This window comes from Rattus norvegicus, chromosome 8, assembly GCF_036323735.1.
Source record: "Rattus norvegicus strain BN/NHsdMcwi chromosome 8, GRCr8, whole genome shotgun sequence".
NCBI classification, from domain to species: Eukaryota; Metazoa; Chordata; class Mammalia; order Rodentia; family Muridae; genus Rattus; species Rattus norvegicus.
In genome coordinates, this window is record NC_086026.1 from 115,867,804 (window position 1) to 115,885,018 (window position 17,215).

Below are 17,215 nucleotides of genomic sequence, written 5' to 3' on the forward strand. Positions count from 1 at the left end.
CTGGCAGGGAGCAATGCGTCAGAATAGTAGTAGGGGGAGATGCAAGTATAAGGCACACACTGAAGTGTCCCTTGCCAGACATGGTGTTCTTGTCTCTCATCCCAGCACTGGAAGGGTTGAGGCAGGAGGATTGCCACAAGTTTGAGGTTTGGGGTACATACATCAATACATCGTGGCTACAAAACAAGGAGTAAGTACCCCTTCAGAACTGCAGGCAAAAGTGTTCCCAGTGGGGCCGGCACCCTCCATTAGTGAATGGTTGTGAAACACAGGATACTTTTCTATTCAATTTAATCTAATATAGACACATTTAATGACCACATTCCTGCTGGGCTAAAGTCTGGGCCTCCCTCCCATGGAACTGAGTAGAGGCCCCACTCCTGCCATTGGCCCAGCATCTCTTGTTTTTTAGGTCCGCAGTCTCTGCATTTGGAAATTGGGTTCCTATTAAAAGTTTTAAAGGGGAAGAAAAAAAAAAAAGCAGGCAGAAAAGGAAATGCCATCAGCGCTGCTCCCCACTGTGGCCTTGAGTCCTGACTGACTGTCGGAAAGGGGCTGGAAGAAGACTGATTCCGGCAGTGCACAGTTCACAGCAGCCAATGGAAACTTGCAGGAATGCTGCTTGGGCCAGCCGGGGGCTTTTTCCACTGCCACTTTACGAGATGCAGACCCGTTGCTGGTTCCTTGGCTGGCCAACTTGGAGACGTGAGGAGTTCTTTGAGCTTAGCTCTGCCTCAGGGGGTCCAGTTCATGTTTTACAGGCAGTGACTTTTCAGGTTCTGTCCTCAGACCTAGAGGGACAGAGTCCTCCCATCCCTGGCCAGCTCCTGTAGAAGGGACCAACCATTAGATGGAGCACCCTTTGTAACAGCTGACATCCACACAGGATGCTGTGAGAATTTATAGCAGCATTGAAGGGGAAACTCTTTCTCAAAATGTCTGTTTTAGTGAGTGTATGAAAGCTTCCTTTCTGCTGTATCAGGCTCAGGCATCCATGGAGCCTCAGGGGATGAGACACATTACCTGGCCTTTCTAGTGACAGTGGGAACCTAGCTTGTTGCGCTCACAGTGACCTTACGTGTGGTGACCTTATCCTCAGTGGCTGGTGTGGCCTTCATGTATGAAGTGACCAGCAGAGCCTGGGTCAGCTTAGCGTTGTTAGGGTTGGCGAGACTGGTGGGACAGGCAGAGTGACAGTCCTCTGTGAAGTGTGCAGCTGCCCAAAGCCAGAGGAAGCAGACAGATTTCTACAATCTTTGTGGGAGCCCCATCTGCAGCTCTGGCCTTGGTCCTTGAAGTACACATAGCCTGGGTGCGTGGAAGTGGTTCCATGTGGCATTGTCCCTTGCCAGTGATCACCCTCGTCCTCACCCCCAGGTGGCACTGTCTCACTCTGTGCTCATAGGACCCACACAAGTAGAGCTCCCACCCTCTGGGCTTGGGCTGGTAGGATGAATGACACTCACTTTGTCCCCTGCCAGTCTTGGAAAGAGTGCCCTTAGCATAGAGGGGAGGGCTGTGTCCTGGGCAGGAGTACCAGACTAGGGCTCAAAATTCCTTATTCCATGGTTGTCTTGGAGAAATGACTGAAGGCTATGAGGTCTGCCATCTGTCTTTCCTCTTCCTGCCCACAAATTCTCCAGAGGCACAGAGGGCATGAAAGGCCAGGCAGAGCCCATTGGTGGGGAGTGAGGCACGTGGCATTTGGGTACCAGGCTGAAGTGGCTTACAGTGATTCCTAGGGCAGGGCAGCAAGGTAGGCCCTCCATCCTGAGCCTGATACCTTTTATTTTGCAGACAGTGTCCATTCTGGAGCAGCGGCTGACACTGACAGAAGACAGGCTGAAGCAATGCCTGGAGAACCAGCAGCTAATCATGCAGAGAACACCACCTTGATGAGGGGAGCAAGGATCAGGAGCTCAATTGATTGGGGGGATAGCAGGCCAGGGATTTGTACGGGAACTTGAGTAAATAAATAAAGGGATCCCACCCGAGGGAGCCACACCTTACCCAGTCTGGGATTGGTGCCCTCCTCCCTACCCCCTCCCCACCCCCACAGGTGCTGTTGGTACCTGGACCTCTCCATCTGACAGTGGGAAGCTCCCAGTGGGCAGAGCCACTCAGAAAAGACTGGAGACCCAGAAGGCAGGGCCACACTCAGTTTAACAAAAAGTACCCATTTGAACTGTGTGTTTACTCAGAAGCTTAAGATGATGCATGTGTGGGCTTGCTCTGCCCCACCCCCCCACCCCACCCCCCCACCCCACCCCACCCCCGTTCCTTCTCTCTCTCTCTCTCTCTCTCCCTACACCCCACCCCCACCCCAGGTCTCCATTCACCTCACCTTTAGCCTCCTGACTGGCTTCTAAGTTGACTGCTCGTTGCTTAGATGAGCCAAGAATCTCTCCATCTGACCCCTCTCCCCCCCAAAGCCCCCATGAGGGCCATCTAAGTCAGGTTTGTTCAGGAATGAGCTGGGTGGAATAGGTAGATCCTTTAGCATGGCCTTAATTTCTGTCACCACGTATATTCACCAGGACTCATGGCTTCTTGCTTTCTATATGCATGAGAGTAAAGGAATCTGAGAAGTAAAACTACTCTGACTGACCTTTGTGCAGTTCTGGATAAGACCTCATCGGTCCATCCCAAGGTCCTAAAGGGAGAATGACAGCAACAGGAAGTGGGGTGTTCAGATTGTTTGCAGCTGTTTGGGTACTGGGGTGCAAAAATAGCCAAAGCCTCCGTGTACTACCCACACCCTCATAACTGGCTTCCATGGGGATCCTGTCTTCCCAGGCATCCTGTCTCCATTCATGAGGGCTTCCAGGGGCCTCTTCCTCCACCTCTGGACTGGGAAAGCCATAGTGAGTGCTTTCCATCTGGGCTGCTGAGCCTTCAGCCTTGAGCATCTTGGGGCTTAGCCAATCAGGGAGGTCCTTGTCCCCTAGCTTACTGCCCTGCACCAAGGTGGGTCTTAGTGCTGGAACCTCTCGGAAACTGTCAGTACAGTGGTTAATACAGTCAGTCCCAGCCCACACAGCTTCCAGGAGAAGCAGCGCCTGAATGTCTTAAGCGTTCAGGCTGGCAAGAGGGCCAGTCTGTGTTGATTTCTGATAAGCCGTAAGTGTGGGAGGTCACCTCCTCCAGCTGCCATTAGGTGAGAAAGGCTAAATTCCAGAGCCAGACCTTGGTTCCACCCATCCCAAGCTGTACCCCTTAATACTGTAGTCTAACTTCTCTGAGGCTCTGATTGATAGCAGTTTTGAAGAATGATCCTATCCTCCAGGTGCTGTACCTGCCCAGCGCAGACTGCTGGCACAAGGGAACCTGTTGCTCTGTCCAGTCCCACTAGATGGCAGAGCCTCTTGTCAGGGACAGGAGGTAGGGAAGAGCTGGGGCTCTCGGGATGCCCTGAGAAGCTGCAGTGTAGGGAGCCCAGTGGCCTCTGGCAGGAAGGGCACTCAGCTGCCTCTGGAGATAGTAAGCACCCGATCCTGTGAGCCTTAGCTGGTGCCAACTCCAAGGGCACAACTTGTGTGGCCAGCCTTTTCATCCCCTGCCCTGCTGGCTCTGCCACCCAGCGAGGGCTCTTGGTGGAGCCAGGCCGAGTGCAGATAGGCCCATGTGGAAGCACATGCCTTAAATTCCAGCACTCAGTAGGCAGAGGCAGGAGGATCTCTCTGAGTTTGAGCCTGGTCTCACCCAAAGCACAGGTTGGGGCATGGGCAGAGCATCTGTGTCCACCCATCCTTCTCTGCTTCCTGGCTGTGAGTGCGTGGTAACCAGCTGCTTCAAGCTCAGACTGCCATGGCCTCCCTACTGTGATGAATGTGAACCAAATAAACCTTTCCTTCTGAAGCTGCTTTTCCAAGTCTTGTCAAAGCAATGGAGAAAGTAAGAAAGCTACCCTCATGAGGTGCTTCTGCAGCTCACACACCTCCCTCAGTAGAGCAGCAGGATTCCCCAGCCTACATACATGGCTCTTGGAATAAGCAGTGATCTTTACTTCCATACCCAGGGCAGATTTACAAAAGGGCTAAAGCTCATTGAAGACCAAGATCTTCAAAAAGATTTTGTTTTCCTACCATGAGACCCAAACTCAGAACCTGCCTGGTTGGGGTGGGGTTCTACAGTGCTCTCACCACGGGGGACTGACTAGCTACACTGCCAGCTCCTACCCTTGTGAAGAAATTCTAGGCTGCCTGAATGGGACAACTATCTGGAGTGGTAGAATGGCCTGAGTGTCCTGCAAGGTTGGAGGTCATGTACCTGGGCCTCTCTGGCAATATTTGTCTCCCAAATAATACTACCAACCCTACCTGATAGCTACCCTGGCCCTGCTCGCACCCGCTTTTGAAGGGTGTCAGGCACAAAAGCATCCCTTCTGAAAGTTCAGCCAGAGGCTCCCAGGAAGGCAAACCGTAACTCCCACCCCCAATATGCCCGTCCTTACCCTTCTCTCCCTCTAAGAAGTGGCTAAGTTGCCATGGCCAGCATCTCCAGGCTCTAGGACTTGGACCCGCACTTCTTGTCAGAGAAGCAATAGTGGCAAGCCAGGTGGGCTTTGAGAAGCACCATGCCAGGAAGAAGTTGCCGAGTCTGACAACCACAGGCATGGTTTCCTAGCTTGCTTCCACTACTGTGGCAAAACATTCTGACCCAGAGCAACATGGGGGAGAAGAAGCTGACTTGGCTTACACACCCTGAGGGAAGTCAGGGCAGGAACTCAAGCAGGAGCCTGGAGACAGGAACTGAAGAGGAGGCCATGGAGAAACACTGCATTTCAAAAGTCAGAACCTTTTATACAGTCCAAGACCACTAGCTGAGGGGTGGCACCAGTGGGTCTTCCCACATCAATCATTAATCAAGAAAATGCTCCCAAGACTTGCCTACAGGTGGCCAATATGATGGGAACATTTTCTCAGTTGAGGGTCCCTCCTTCCCAAATGACCCTAGCTTGGCAAAGTGACCCAAACTTGCTGGCACACAGGGCACATCCACCTGCCTCTCATCTTTGCGTACCACCCCCAGGGACACCTAACAGGCAGGTTCCAAGGACCCCCAAAGGCCTCTGGCCATTTTCGCAGTCTCCATTGGAACTCCATCCTGGTTTCCTGCCTTCTGTCCTGGGATCTCTGTCATCCGACAACTTTGCCTTGGCTCAGGATTTCTTCCTAGTCGTGGGCATCTGGGGCAGGGGCAGCGCACCGCACAGGTGAGATGTTCCTCATCCATTGCGCGTGGCCTGGCTCTGTGGTCTTGGAAAGCCCTCCCTTATTTCCTGGCCTCTGTAAAACCCTCGGTGAATGTGGACAACATAGGACTGTCTTTCACCTTATAGCCAGGTCCCTTTCCTGGCACTTGGCTCTTCGTGTCAGTGGGGAGAGGGGACTTGGTTCCAGGGTCTCTCTGGCTCCCATTCTAAGTGGCCTTCATTCCCTAGTGTTCTTCTCCTGCCACCAACATCTCTGGGGACAGAAGGAAGTTGGGAGTGTGAGGAGGTAAAAACTCCAGAGCAGCCACCTCCTCTGCCACAGGGAGGGGTAGGCAGGCTTCGGGGTGGATGTTTGTGATTACCCAGAATCCCGGAAACCCAGCCCGCTGAGCAAGCGAGGACACGGTGAGTCACCATCACCCTCATCCCAGCTCCATCACTGACCTCATCTTTCTAATGATTTGCTCAAGATAGGCACTTGATGGCTCCAGCCTAAACTGGTCTGTGACCATTTGAGGGGGACCAGAAGCACAGGGGTAGTTTCCTCGCCCCTCCCACTCTGCTGCCTGGAGAAGTCTGTTCACCGGGAGGAAGGAAAGAAGCCGGTCTTCCTACTGCTTCCTGTTCTCAGCCTCAGCTTCTCTCTTTCAGGCGCAGCATGTGCTCCTGGAAGGGGCGCTTTGGTCTGTTTGGTGGGTGCCCTGTGACAGAGATGGGCCTACAGGTCAGTGTCACGAAGGCACCACACACACCAGTGCCTTACCATCTCTACCTTCTAGACGGGCATTGGTGAGTTAGACTTCCCTAAGCGCCCAGGCCTTTGTGTTCCCTTGATCTCAAGGTCTAGCCCCCGTGGATGGTGGGTACCCTTGATTCTAGATGTCCTTGCCTATCACGGCTCTCTGCCTTCCACCAGACTTGGCTTGGCCTGGGATCTGACAGATCTGTCTAGAACAACCCTCCTGTTCAAGAACTTGCTGCAGTCACCCAGCCCACATCCACCATGAGCCTCTCAGACTCTGACGCCAGCCAAGGCCATGCCCTCATGCTCAGGGCTGGATGGGATCGTGCACTCAAGGCTTGCACATGGTGACCCCTCACCAGCCCTGCTCAGGATCCAGTATCTTGTTCCCATGACAGCTGCAGAGTGTGTCCCTCAGAAGCCTCTGAACTCCGGAGCCGGAAGCAATGTGTGAGCACTCCTACCCCTCCATGCGGCAGCTCACGTGCGCCCGCACCTATGCCTGCTCTCTGGAAACAAGGTATGTCCTGTCCCAGTAAACATGGCTGCTATGAACTCTGGCAGAAGCTGGGAGACTGACCTCTTTTCTTTTTTTTTTTTTTTTTTGGTTCTTTTTTTTTCCGGAGCTGGGGACCGAACCCAGGGCCTTGCGCTTGCTAGGCAAGTGCTCTACCACTGAGCTAAATCCCCAACCCCCTGACCTCTCTTCTGACACTGCCCCTGGAGTGTGGGCTGGGATGCACCTAGAGCAAGGCCAGTCATGAGCTCCCACGAGGATGCTCACAGCCCTGTGAGAGGTGGCTGGTCTCCTGTTGAGAGCCAGTGCCTTTGATCCGAAGGAGATGAACTGGGAATAGAAGTCTCAGGCAGGACCACCTGAGGACCACCAACGTCCCCAAGAGCATGAACCTGTTCCCGTCCTACAGATCGAAAAAACAAAACAAAAAAAAACAAAACAAAAAAACAAACAAAAAAAAAAAAAAACAAACAAACCAGCAACTAGCCAAGGCCTTTCCAACCTTTCTCCCACGCCTGCCCCTGCCTGGCTGCACAGCACTCAAGCTGCCAAAGGGTCAAGCAAAGTGCGGATAATAGAAAAGCCTGTAAGATGGCTCACACCACTCCTGCTCAGCCCCAGAGAGGCCAAGTGGGCCCTCGTTTTCATCCCCCACGGAATACCATATATCATATATCGTCACTGTTCAGCCCCAGGGTTCCTGCAGCCAGGAATGCAGGACCTCACCTCCGAGCCTCCGCCCTCACAGAGCGACAGTAGAAATAGCCTCATCGACTGCTGAGACAACTCACAGTTCTGAGAGCTGGGTTTCTCTGCAGTGAAATAAGACCCAGGAAGTAGATAGGAACCCAAGAGGCAGGCCTGTATTATTGGTGCTCCCCCACCCCCATGCTAGCCAACCTGGGCTCAACTGGGGCTCGGCTGGTATTCCTAGGAGGGGTTCCATTGTGTGTCAGCATGCCTCAAAGATCACTGCCCAAATCTCACACATCTTTTAATGAACTCCACCGCCCAACACAGACCAACATGGCCTCTTCCCAGTGGGATTTCTAACCATCAGGCCAATCCAGGTGCCAGGCCTTTCCATGTACTCGTTGTGAATGCCAAGTTGGGGTTCAGACTGGTGATTAGCTCCTCAAACCACCAGGCCTGGTAGAAGGACAGAACTTGAGAGGACAGCTCTGTCACTAGTCACTGGAAGTGAGGAGGAAGCTTCTATCCCCACCCTCTCCTGCCTGCCAGGTTCTATACCCACCAAACCCCTAAGGTCCAGGACCTAGACAAGCAGAGCCAGGATTTTGGCTTTTTCTATCTGAGAGAAGAGCAGCCTCCTAGAGGCCTCCTGCACCACCCCCATCGGATCACTGGCCTGAGGCTTCCTGCAGGGGCCTGGGAGCCTGCCTGCCAATCTGGGGTGCGGTAGAACTTCTGGGGACTGAGCTTGCCTTGGCTTCCTCCACTGCCACATGTTTCCAATCCCTTCCCAGGCCCTTCTCCCCCTCCCCAACCCCTTCCCATTTCCTCTCAGCCATCCATGTGGAACTCATTAAGAGACCCTCAGGGCTCGTAACCCAACTCTGGCCTGGGCTTGGGGAGAGTGCTCTGTCCACGGCCTGCATGCGGACAGACTCAGCCTCCCCATGTTCACCCCACAGCATCTCTGTCTGGCCCCGAGGAGCTCTAAGCCGACAGAGACCACAGAGAACTGCCTAGGACCAAGAGTCCGCTATGCTGAGGAAGGAGGTATAGCCAAGGCATCTCTTGTCAAGGCTCTTCCTGTCCTCTCCCTTTAAATAACCCAGCCTCCTCCTCAGTAAGTACCTCAGCCTCCTCAGCAGCTGGGTTAGGAGCCCTGGTCCTAATGGCTAACTGGATTGTGTAAAAGGCAAAGCCCAGTGTCGCTGAGGGCAGATTTTGAGGCTTCTGAGCCACTGGCTTGATGACCTTCAGCTTCCGGTCTGAAAAGTGGGAAAGTCCAGGGAATAAATCAGTGCCGTGTGGAACATAAGGCCACATTGTCCTGAAAGCCCATTCCATTGGAGCTTACGCATGCATAGACAGACAGACAGACAGACAGACAGACAGACAGACAGACAGGATAGACAGACAGACAGACAGACACAGATGATAGATAGGCAGGCAGACTGACTGACTGACTGACAGACTGACAGACAAAAACCTGATACTGATCACTCTGATCACCAGAGTTTGGGAGATACCAGGGTGAGTGTGTATGGCTGACACCCTCCCTGCAGGACTTGTCAGAGTTTTCAACTCATACCTATACAGTGGAGTTGTTTCCAGATGTGTGACCGCATGACCTTTTGTGTAGAGGTATACATAGTGAGGCTAGAGTTGTGTAGAATCCATTCTAGAAAATACTAGACGGTCAGTGGTCCCTAATAAGAAAGACTCCTGTGGATCCGAACAGTAATTTTCTTCTGGCTCTTAGGAAAGCTGGACACTCGATGGTGGTGACAGCTTAAGAAGGGAGCAGGAGCCCATGGGGGATAGGGGACGTCTATGGTCAAGGAAGGATGATGAAGGAGTCAGGCCAGGGCCCTGATGACTCTCCACCTAATCTTCCTTCCTCGTGGGAGAACAGGCTAGTGGGTGGGACAGGACAGCATCGGTGCTGAAGCGCAGGCCGGCAGGCAGGCAGGGCCTTTCCCATGGAGCGAGGCCTGCACAGGCAGGCCCAGGGTGTTGGGAGTGTCCGCACTGCCACCCCACGGCAATATCAGCCTGGGGATGGGGCGCCACTGGTTCAAGGTTCAAAAGAGTTCCTTTGTCTCTGTTTCCCACCCAGTTGGGGCCAGCCTCTGCCCAGAGCCCACCGTACCTACATGCTGGCACAAGTGCCCCTCACCCTTCCTGGATCTCTGTTCCAGAAGGCCTCCCCACCAGGGTCCTCCACTAGTCTGCCCTGACTAAACACAAGACACATAAGAAGGAGAAGCAGGCAGGGCTGGACTTTCACACACGTATTTACCGTTTCTGTCTCGTGGAGGGTCTGCATGCATCTTACAGCCAACCCGCTTTTACAGAGAAAGAAACAGGTTGGGGAGAGGCAATGATGGCTTCGGGCTGGAACCAGCTACCTTAGCTTAGGCCTCACAGTTTCCACCTCACTCCGTTTCACCCCTACTCTGTCTTGAAAGTCACATCGAGGGCCTGCAGGTGTCTGCACTTGATCTTACCCAGCGTGGTACCAGGCCAAGACACTGCTACATATATAGAGAAGAGAACAGAGTCTGCTCAGCCAGCCCCCTTGGCCACAGAGGGCTTCTCCAATATTTCCCACTAAAGACCTGCCAGACTTCCCTCTTCCCTCTGGGAGTTAGCTGGGCAGACGGAAAGATGGAAGGCCCCACTTGGAGCCATCTGATTGATAGCACACTTGTGTCTTTTCAGCTCTCCAGGTCTTTGCGTGGCTCCTGGGAACTGCCTGGGAGTCCCACATCTGGGCAGAGCCTGGGCCCTGCCTGAGGAATCCAGCCACTTTTTGCCCTGATGTCTTGCAGTGGAACAGTGTTCCTGGGCTGTCTGCTGTTTCAGAATCTCTGCTGAATGCCTATAGCACTGTAGGGCCCTTTCCCCTGCCCTAAGGTCCAGGCAGAATGTCAAGCTGCCTGGAGATGGGGGGTCCGAGCTAGGTTTTGTTGTTGTTTGTTTTGTTTCTGCTCTCCTGCTCTTCCTCCTCCTCTCCCTTCTCCTCCTCTTCCTCTTCATTTTTTATTTCTTTAAGGAGACAGGATCTCACTATGTAGCTCTGGCTGTCCTAGATCCCAGCGTATACACCAGGCTGGCCTTAAACTCACGGATATTAGAGATGACCTGCCCCTGTCTCCCGAGAGCTGGGATTAAAGGTATGTGCTACTATGCCTGGCTCATGCCGTCTTCTGAGACTCCATGACATGAGCTGTAATAGCTAGATGCCAGGAGAAAAACGAGGCAGCTTCCAGCAAAGCTCGCCTCCTGCCCATCCCCTCCTCACATTAGAGAACAATCAGAGCTCACTGAATCTCTGCCCTGCCAACAATCTTTATTGCGTGTTTCATGAGGTCGAGGGGCCTTCCTTGGGACACTTGCTGATGTATCAGGAGTAGGACTGGGTGCAGCCAGGTCAGATAGGACAGCCCAGCTTGTATGAGATGTACTACTAGGTGTGACACCTAGGACCGGGACCTCAAGCCAGCACCCATGTCTGGGCCAGGCCAGGTGGTTCCCAGGCCATTTCCCTAGCAGCATCATGGTCACTGTCATTGCCACCATCAATGCCTCATAGGAGGGATTCCTGAAAAACAGGGCTGCGTAGGCTGGTAGGGAGAGGTACAGACAGGCCCAGGCGACAGGCAGATGCTAATGAGGCAATTAGGCCTAGCAGCTACAGAGAGACCTGCCCACCCAAGACAAGCCCAGCCCAGGCCCCTGGCACATCCGCCAGCCCAGGCCAGGTGCCCTGGGAATTCCTGGCCTGCTCCACCCTCCCTGCCTAGGAGGGAGGCGGGACTGGCTTGATAGTCAGGAACCTTTTCACTCCTGCTTCCCTAGTTCAAACACCAGGGTGAGTTTGGAAAGATAGATCCAGGGGACCTCTAACTCCATCACTGCTTTTTACAAATGAGTGAGAGGGTTTATCGGGGGAGGCCCCAGCCCATCCGTACCCCCTGGCCAAGGTAGCCATAAAAAGCCATCCTCCTACCCCCCGAATCTATTTCCTGGTATCACCAACCTGGGGCCAGGCCACCTAGCTCTTGATGCCAGAGGCCGAGAATGATGTGGTGAGCAGTTGCCCGCAGCCAAATACCCTGCTCCCCAAAGATGTCCAGGATGGGCTCATGGGAGTGCTGCCTCTAGCCAGGAACTGTCAGAGAGGAAGGACAGAGTGCTTGGACTTTCGAAAAGGGAGATATTTCAAGACAGTGGCCTCTTTCCCTCTCTGCCCAGCCTACCTCTGAGGCCCAAGAAAGTTTTCAGCCACCTACCTGATTCCCCTGGCTCTCTAAGGATGACTTCAGTGTCCAAAGATGGGGCATCTGGCTGAGTCAAAAACCCTCCACACCCCTCTTTCAGGTTTAAGGGGTACTGACTGGTATTGGGCCTGGAAACCAGGCTCAGGACCCTAAGGATTTGACATCTACAAAGAGGCTAGAGTTTTGGTTCAGCCTGTAGAAGAAAGGTATGCCACCCTGTTCCCAGCCCGGGAGGGAAGACCTCTGACAGAACTCGAGGCCCTGACATGAGGGAGAGCAGAGGCTAATGGCAGGGAGCTCCAGAAACTCCTACTGAGCAACTCCAGGTAGGTCAGATGGGACAAACTGAAGGCCACATGGGGAATGGAAGTTAGTTAGACCATGTGGCAGGGGAGGCCCCAAAACATTTAAAATCACAGGAGCACGTGCTTATGGCTGACAATGTAGACGCATGCTGGGGTGGGTTCTAATCCCGACACAGCCACTTTGCAGGTACCTACTCAGGTCCAGAAGGGGACAGGAGAGTCTGGGAAAGAAAAAGAAGGTAGTCAAAGGAAAAACCTAGAAGATAAATCCTAGCAGAGGGATTGATACCTTACCCCCCAACACCCATACACCCAAGAAAGAACCAGCAAAGGTGTCTGAGAGGAAGCTGGGTAGACCTTGTCAGAGTCTAGCCAAAGGGAATGTGGTGGACAGCTGAGGCCCTGAGGGAAAGTACAGAGAGTCAGGGCTAGACTGGCCACAAGTGGTGAGGGTGGGGGCAGTAGGGTAGACTATACAGGGGCAGCTGAGGCTAGCTGAGGCAGGGACCAAGGGCAGGACCAGTTCACTCATTCTTAGACATGCTGGGGGCAATGTATATCATAGCTGTAGGGCTGGAGACAGGAAGTCTGGATAGAGACTGGAGGGACCCACTGGAGAGGTCAGGAGCCTGGGCTGTGGTGTATTAACTGAGTCCAATGGTCTCCAGGTATTGGGTACATTACCCATGTTTGCTACAGAAGTAGAAAACACCCTGTGGCCTCTCTATGGGGCTGCCTCCCACTCCCAGTCTACCCCCACTGTACTCGTCCTCTGACCTGGGGTGTTGAGGGGAGAGCAGAGGACCCTGGAACCAGATGAGAATACCTGGCAAAGGAAGAGGAGTTCTGGATTTTAGTCGGACCCAGGCCTTGGCCACGGCTTGACTTGTGACCATGGGCCTCAGTTTCTTCATCTGCCAACAAAGCTGGCAGCATTCCCATAGCTGACACAGAGCCCAGATGGGAGGCCAAGAGGGACTATGTTAGACACAGTCAGATGTGCACCTGGCCAGTAAGCCCAAGGGGGCCGGTGTGTGGGAACTCATACTGGGAGCCCCAGGCGGTCCTCCACCCTCTCCCTAGCCTGCCCTTCCCACTTGTTCATGTTTATATGTTTCCTTCCCATCACCTGGGCCACCATGACTCACCCCAGGCCCTGTGGTTATATGAGTAACTTGCTGGGACCAGAGCCAAGCCAGTGGGCAAGACACTTCCCTTCTTGTGCCTCAGCTTTCCCATCTGTAGAACGGTCAGAGCCCTGCTCCACTCACCTCATTGAGGAATGTGGGGCAATCACAGGGCTGAGAAGGTGAAAGCATGAGAGGCCATGGAAAGAGGGCAGCGTGGGTCTCACCTACCTGGGGCTGACCATCCTGACAGTCCCTATCTTCTCAGGGATACCAAGAACTTGGAGTGGCCACTGGGACGCCTGGCTTGACACTGGCTGGCAGGACTCTAGGGATGGAAGGGACCAGACCCAGTGGGACCAACTGTCTTTAAATGGGTAAAGGACCCTATACAGGGAATTTAGATCTTTGAACAAATTCTACAGTGACCAGGCAGAAAAACTGACCGTGCTAGGCCCCTCGGGAACTAGAGATGTGATGGGCATCGTGGAATGGTCGTGTAATTACAGCAAAGGGGATACGACTTAAGTGAGACTTGAGAGTTCAAGGCCAGCCATAGGTACAAAGTGGTAGATAGCCTTTCTCAGAAACAAAATGGTCCAGAGATGTAGCTCAACGGCAAAGTGCCCGTCTATTGTGCGGGGGTTGGTAAGTTAAGTACCTGGGAAGAAGGTGGGATGAGTTCAGAGGGTGGGGACAGAAGCTCTGAGTCTGGAACAGGGAGTAGGAGGGGCAGGAAGACATAGATGAGGTGGTGCAGGGATGCCAGAGCTGCTATGGCTATGAATTAAGAGTCCACCATAAAGAAGGCCTGAGTACCAAGGCCTGAGTATGGAGTCAGAGAACAATTGTGGGGATTGGTTCTCCACTTCTATCATGTAAGTCCCAGGGATCCGACTCATCCAACCTCAGGGTCAAGTGGCTGTATCCAATGAGCCACTTCACCAGACACTACTTTTTCTGAGCCAAGTTCTCACTAAGTTACCCAAGCTAGCCATCAGTTCACTCTATAGTCTAGTTAGGTCTTGTGAGCCTCCCACCTCAGAACTCCTGGATAGCTGGAGACTACAGACATCTGTCACCAGGACTGGCCACAATCCTTTATCCTATCACAATTATTTGGCCTGGTAACGTTTGCTGTAAAGAATGTGAAGCCAAGGTCTGGCTTAGCAAGAAGTGCTGCAGTTGACTAGTAATGTCTGCCTGGAATAAAACATGGATGACTGCCCCATGTGGATTCCTGCTTCCTATTTTTCATTCTCAGACTAGGCTCTGGAGATGGGGACTCCATGAAGAGAGGTTCTGCCCTGTCCCCCTGAGTAAGGAGGACTTAAATTCATCTGACCTTATCCAAATGCCCACTCCTCTGTCTTGTATCTTTCCTGGCACAGAGCAGGCTCTCCAAAGGTGTTTGAGAAGGAGCAGGTGGAAGGCTAGCCAAAGACTGGCTTTTTCCTCTCCCCTCTTTGCTTGCTCAAGGCAGCCTTGGGGATCATATTCCCACCGATTTCCCAGGGCCATCATGTCATGTGCCTGGACATGGCCCTATCTCTTGCCTGGGTATTTGTTCCCCAAGGCTCTGCATTCTCACCTGCCCACACATCTGGGCAGATGTGGCTCCCACTGAGACCCTAGAACTAGCCAATAGGAGACAGTGAGTCTGGTGAGTAGGGGTAAGAGTATGGTTCCCACTGGGTTGGTGGGACATATCCTTTGGCTGGCCTGTCTGCTCTACCCAACAAGAGCAGCAAATGCCAGAGAGGGATGCTGAGTATGTGTATGAACATAACAATGTATGTACATGCTATCTATCTTCTTTTCTACATGCACTTAGGTGCCTGTGGTCTATACCTATGACACATATCTACAAGATGTATGTGTGTGTGTCTGTGTATGTATCATAGGTAGATCCATGTCTTGTGGCTGTGTTGTGTATTCTTGAATGTACATGCGTGTACAGATGCAAACATATGAGCCTGTGTGGCAAGAGACTAGTTCAGGACTAGTCTTTCACAGATCACCCCTGACCTAATTGTCTGGACCTCATCTCCCCAAGTGGGTGACCCACCAAGGGCTGAGCAAACTGCCAAGGCAAGCAAAGTGAGCAAGTTTCCGGTCGTGGCATGGGGAGCATCACTGGGCACAGGGTGGCTGAGCTAACATCAGGAGGAATCGTTGACTGCACTGTTCCTCACTAACCTAGACCTGCTCATTTCTCACAGGTGACAGCAGCCAGGACTGCTCAGAAGCCCTCTTGACTGGAATCACAGAATACACCGGTAGGCCCAGCAGTCAAGGGGCTGAAATGGGGATTGTTAATTTGAAGCCAGTCTCAGCTACAACCCAGACTATGAAAGAGAGATCTTATCTCAAAAAACAAACACAAAAGGAAACAAAGATGGAGGGTTTGCAGAAGGGAGAAAGCGTATCTAAGTAGGAATTCAACCTAATTATATCTAGCTTCTTTGGAGGACAAGAAAGGACTCCTCTCGATAGGCTATGTCACTCAAAACATGATGGCCCATCTTGAAGAAATCCTCAAGGATCAGAGGATGCTTTAAACTGACACAGCAGCGGGGTCGCCAAGCCACACGAGGAGTGGGGGCTTGGGGGTACACACCAGTTCACATCTGTTTTTGGGGATCTCCAGTTCCTGTAGAAGACAACAAAAGGCAGGAAATGCCCCACACATCATGCCCAGGCTTGCCCCCCCCCATTCTGTGTTGAATGTGCATACACATCATGGCCAGGCTTGTCCCCCCCCTTCATTCTGTGTTGAATGTGCACACACATCATGGCCAGGCTTGTCCCCCCCTTCATTCTGTATTGAATGTGCACACACATCATGGCCAGGCTTGTCCCCCCCCCTTCATTCTGTGTTGAATGTGCACACACATCATGGCCAGGCCTGTCCCCCCCTTCATTCTGTGTTGAATGTGCACACACATCATGGCCAGGCTTGTCCCCCCCCCCTTCATTCTGTGTTGAATGTGCACACACATCATGCCCAGGCTTGTCCCCCCCCCCATTCATTCTGTGTTGAATGTGCACACACATCATGGCCAGGCTTGTCCCCCCTCCCCTTCATTCTGTGTTGAATGTGCACACACATCATGGCCAGGCTTGTCCCCCCTCCCCTTCATTCTGTGTTGAATGTGCATACACATCATGGCCAGGCTTGTCCCCCCTCCCCTTCATTCTGTGTTGAATGTGCACACACATCATGCCCAGGCTTGTCCCCCCTCCCCTTCATTCTGTGTTGAATGTGCACACACATCATGGCCAGGCTTGTCCCCCCTCCCCTTCATTCTGTGTTGAATGTGCACACACATCATGGCCAGGCTTGTCCCCCCTCCCCTTCATTCTGTGTTGAATGTGCACACACATCATGGCCAGGCTTGTTCCCCCTCCCCTTCATTCTGTGTTGAATGTGCATACACATCATGGCCAGGCTTGTCCCCCCCTCCCCTTCATTCTGTGTTGAATGTGCACACACATCATGCCCAGGCTTGCCCCCCCCCATTCTGTGTTGAATGTGCATATACATCATGGCCAGGCTTGTCCCCCCTCCCCTTCATTCTGTGTTGAATGTGCACACACATCATGGCCAGGCTTGTCCCCCCCTTCATTCTGTGTTGAATGTGCACACACATCATGGCCAGGCTTGTCCCCCTCTTCCCCCTCCGTGTCATTCTGGGTTGAATGTGCACAAACAGGGAAGGCAGCCTCAAACGTGTCTTGTGGCTTCCAGGGAATTAGGGATGAGACAGGGACAGGGAGTGGAGGACCATAGATACCACTGGGCATCCAGACTGAAGAAGTCTGTAGGGGTATTGCCCGGTAGCTGTGATGGAATGCAGACCGGATGGGAACAAGGGTCCTGGAAGCTCACAGCAGCTAATCTGGACTGGAGGATCAAAGGAAGCTTCTGGACAGGGACACCTAAGCTGAGATCAGAGAGTAGACAAAGGCTAGGGGTAGTCGATAGACGGTTGTGTAACAGTTTCCTCTGAGATTGAACTACTCCATCCTGCAGGGAAGCTACTTAAACAGGAAGGTAAACAACTCAAAATAGCTTTAGGAAGTCCCTGTCACCGACCAGATTCACTAGGCCCCTCCCTGTCAGGATAAGCAATAAAAGCTGAGAGTCCCTCTAGAAAGACCAGAGGAGAATTTTGAGACCAGAACAGCTGCCCAGAAGCTACCTAAAAGAGGTTTAGAACAACCGAGTCACTTGGAAAGGACACTCTCCAACCTGTTGAGTTGCCTGTAGGCTGCACAGTGAGCTCCAGGTTCCCAGCTTTTGTGAACTGTCACCCTTGCTGGAGTGGGC

General features: G+C 52.9%; 2 protein-coding genes across 7 annotated transcripts in view; both read left to right on the forward strand.

Moving 5' to 3' along the window:
- The window catches only part of Poc1a (POC1 centriolar protein A), a 68,478-nt gene extending 66,469 nt beyond the window's left edge, over window positions 1-2,009 (forward strand). For all 5 annotated transcript variants that reach the window (XM_039081983.2, NM_001109296.2, XM_039081985.2 and 2 more), the window contains one exon: window positions 1,798-2,009. In XM_039081983.2, coding sequence (XP_038937911.1) covers window positions 1,798-1,896 — 99 coding nt within the window. In that variant the 3' untranslated portion in view covers window positions 1,897-2,009. The remainder of the gene's footprint in view (window positions 1-1,797) is intronic.
- Rpl29 (ribosomal protein L29) overlaps window positions 1-17,215 on the forward strand; it is an 893,235-nt gene that overhangs the window by 811,361 nt on the left and 64,659 nt on the right. The window lies entirely within an intron of this gene.